Here is a 3650-nt window from a genome sequence, read left to right on the forward strand (position 1 = left end):
TTTTTCAGTGGCTTTTCCCCCAGGTACCCTGGCATTTAATGCATGAGATCTGGACCTTTTTAGCAGCCGCATCGGCAGCGGCGCGTCCTGCCTGCGGAGAGCCAGGCCGGAGAAGCCGAGCGGCGCAGAGGACGCCAGGGCGCGCGCAGCAGCCACCCACCCTCCGGACGGCGGCAGCTGCTGACCCGCCATCGCCATGGCCCGCGGGAAAGCCAAGGAGGAGGGCAGTTGGAAGAAATTCATCTGGAACTCAGAGAAGAAGGAGTTTTTGGGCAGGACCGGTGGCAGTTGGTGTAAGTAAGGGGTCCGCAGCTCCCGGCCGCCGCGTCTGGTCTTTCCCGGGCTGCGCATCCCCTGCGCAAGCTCCGCGGCCAGTTCCGCACCCGCCCCGCTGTCCGGGGCGGCGGGGGCGAGGATGGTGGGCGCTGCTGGGTCGAGCCGGCGTGGGCTTGCAGTCCTGTGCGGAATGCGGAGTCCTCAGAATGGGGCGCAGGGTCGTGATTGGAACACGACAGGCAGAAGGTTATGCGTATCGTAGCGATCTTGGTTTGGTAATTTGCAGTCTTTCCTACCGTGCATCCGTTGAGTCCTTTCCTCCTGGGAATGGTCAGGCTCTGCGAGACTACATCTGTCCCTCCCGTGTCCTGAGTCCTTAAAAAAAAATGAGATCTGGGGTCGTGAGAGAACCTCGTGAGGTAATGGGATCTAATGCGGGCGAGGTTGTGTGTTACAGCATCTTTTTTCTAGTCTAAATACGTACCTCAAAAGAGAGAGGAAAGAGAAGGGTGGAGAGGAATCCATCCACACACTGCGGTATTTCACAGCGATGGCTAAGGGTTTCCCTTCACGACCTCCCCTGGAGTCATCACCACCCAGAAATGGTTCAGTAAGCTCCATTTCAGGACTCCGATTCTTAGCCTCGGCCCGAATCCTGGCAAAATCTGGTTGTTTTCACAGACAGTTGTGGATCAGTCAGTAGGTTGGGTTGATTATGGTGAAGGGAATATAAACACAGAGCAGCTCATCTTAAAATATTTTGTGCAGCCTGTTGCTTGGTTGGATAGACTTTTTTTTTCCATCGAAAATTAGATTCCTTGTTTTCAGCCTCTCCGGAAGGGTGACTTTTTTTTTTTTTTTTTTTTTTTTTTAAGGTCATTTTGAAGGGCAGAGTTGTAGGCGAATCTATAAGAGTCGTGACTGCGTGAGGGAAGGAGGGAGGGAACTCCCCTTGCTGCATCACTGCCCCCTCCTCCTCCAACATCATCATCATCATGACCATCACCACCAACACCACTAGCACCACCAACACCACTGGCACCACCACTGCAGTCATTCAGGGAGTTCTGAACAGAGGCCGATCGGTGTTCCTGGTTGGGAGGATCTGTGGGAATCGGCAGGAGAATGAGTCAGGGAAATAGTGCTTAGCTGACATTTTGAAATGGAAGACGCTGGAATATATGAATTTTTGTAAAGAAAAAAAATGCAGCTTGTGAGTCTCTCTTGATTGAAAAGTAAAGGGTTAATAATGCATCACACTTCAAGGTTAGTCAAGGTGAAGCCTCTTTCCAAGGTGTTAACGGGGAAGCATAGGTATCCCTAAGCCATGGAAAATGGAGTTCTTTAATGGCTTTTAGCTTTTGTTTTATATTTTATTTCGGGGAGACTGTGCTTCATTGAGATTATTCATGGTGTCTCAGGCATAAAGGCAGTTTCCTGTGTTTTCATGTGGAAAGGAAAACCTGAAGAACTGTGAGGTGTGTGTAGAATGAACAGCTCCCTGGCAACTCCTTGTAACTTGAGGGAGGCCTGGGAGGTGCACTGCGGTATAGGCACCCTTCTGCCAAGATTAGCTGGGGCTTCCTTCTCTGGTGGTCTGACCCTGCTGCGCCACAGGGGCAGAGGCTGCACTGACTCTAGGCACATTGTGAAATTTGCCTTCTTGTCTTTTTCCCCTTAGTAAAATATGTATCGTTCCTCATTCCAATTTCATGCTGCTTAGAATAATATTTGCTTTAGAGGGCAAGGCTGTATGGACTGACTCAGTCTTTAAGCCGACATTTAATGGGCAGCACCTCCATGAGAGAGAGAAAGAGAGACCGTGTGTGTCAATTTTTGTGTCTTGGTAACCTATCCAGCCAGCTATCGGTAGGCTGATTTATGAACGGAGACCCCAGGACTGCTGTACTTGCCCCCTCTTCCCTTCCATGTTCCACGGTACAGGTGCTGTGCTAAAAATCCCCTTTTTGTTTTGTGCTAATATGTCTGCCCCTTTCTGGCAGTGTAAGAACTGTCAGAGCCTCTCTTAGGTAGAGAAGGTGGCAGCAATTACCGTCTCCTACGGAGAAAATGCCCCCTTTTCAGCGCTGGGCCCAACATGGATGCCCTTGGGGCGAGGGCAGGATGCCCTTGGCTCGGTTTTGCTTCTAGGTAGATTTTCACCAAGATGGACGCAGGAGACTCGCCTGTCACCTGCTGGAGAAATCACAGCATGCAAATCACTTTGTGCCTTCCACCTTTTTATTAGGTTAATACAGACATTGGTAGGTTTTTATATTTACAGCTAGGCCTGGATGCCTGCCTGTGACCTTTTGAAGGGTACACACTGTTTGTTTTTCCAAAGAAAACCCTCTGTATTACTTTTTTTTAAAGGAAGAAAAATTGCTTGAAAGGGAGATGCCTCTGAAGCCTCCCCAATCCCCTCACAGTGCCACCCCAGCTAGTTGGTGTGACTTACCTAGCCTTTTTTTGGCTGGTGGGGGGGAGCCCCTGGTGGCCTGTGTCTGGGTGAGCCACTGCATAGGCCCTTCTAGTCCTGAGTGCTCCACTCTCCCAGTGACCTCATGGCAGTAACTAGGGAGATTTTATCAAGTAACATCTCAGAGCAAAAAGGGAAAATTCCTCGCTTTTCTTAGGATATCGTGTGGGCAGAATGGAAAGGCTGTCTGTCTCTGAGCTTAATCAGTGTACGTGCAAAATAACTTGTTTTTTCATTTGCTCTTATTCGTATTTTAAACTGTAGCCTCAATTGTGTACCCTCTTATGTTGTTAGAATTAGGTATCTGGAGTCCAGGCAATGAGTATAGAGACGTTTCAGTTGTTCAAAGGGGCACATGTAGGTAAGCTAAGAGCACCAAGATGAGGTGGGGGTGGGGGGCAACAAGAGGAAACTAGAATCAAGGCTACGACAGCTGTCTTGCTGACTGTTACACCAACTCTTGCACCTCTTAGGGGCATTCACTGGAAAAATTTTCCAGATCTCTTGACGTCACAGAGTTTGCCATTTGCCTACTGCTGCTTGGATACAGAATGCAGCACTTAACCCTTGTCCTGCGGGGAGGGAGTGATTGAGTTGGGCGCTGTAGTTCTGGATTACACAACTTTTTCTTTCTTCCTTATCTTTGCTTCTGTCTTTGCCTTTTTCCTTGTTCTTTGCTTTTGATAGAGGAAAAAAGGACAATGATTAAGCATTTTCGTGTGGTTTTGTGTGTTTTGCTTGTTTTAACAGCTCTGTAGCCTGATTTCCCTTAACTTTTTAGTGCCTGATTGGAAAGTTGGGCTTTTAAATGTATGGACAGGGCAACAAGGCTAATTCGTGCTGTTGTGTACCCACTCCCTCCCTGGCCCTCTCCTACCACATATATACTAATACT

General features: G+C 48.8%; 1 protein-coding gene across 2 annotated transcripts in view; it reads left to right on the plus strand.

Moving 5' to 3' along the window:
• The first annotated feature begins 63 nt into the window (after positions 1–63).
• Positions 64–3650, plus strand: part of ATP1B1 (ATPase, Na+/K+ transporting, beta 1 polypeptide) — a 26053-nt gene continuing 22466 nt past the window's right edge. Inside the window, exon 1 of one of the 2 annotated variants that reach the window (XM_011979944.1) lies at positions 64–293. In XM_011979944.1, the coding sequence (XP_011835334.1) occupies positions 197–293 (97 nt within the window). In that variant the 5' untranslated portion in view covers positions 64–196. Of the gene's footprint in view, positions 294–1327; positions 1490–3650 lie in introns of those variants that run through there. The other variant, XM_011979946.1, reaches the window with a different exon arrangement.

Source organism: Mandrillus leucophaeus, unplaced genomic scaffold, assembly GCF_000951045.1.
Source record: "Mandrillus leucophaeus isolate KB7577 unplaced genomic scaffold, Mleu.le_1.0 Scaffold207, whole genome shotgun sequence".
Lineage (NCBI taxonomy): Eukaryota > Metazoa > Chordata > Mammalia > Primates > Cercopithecidae > Mandrillus > Mandrillus leucophaeus.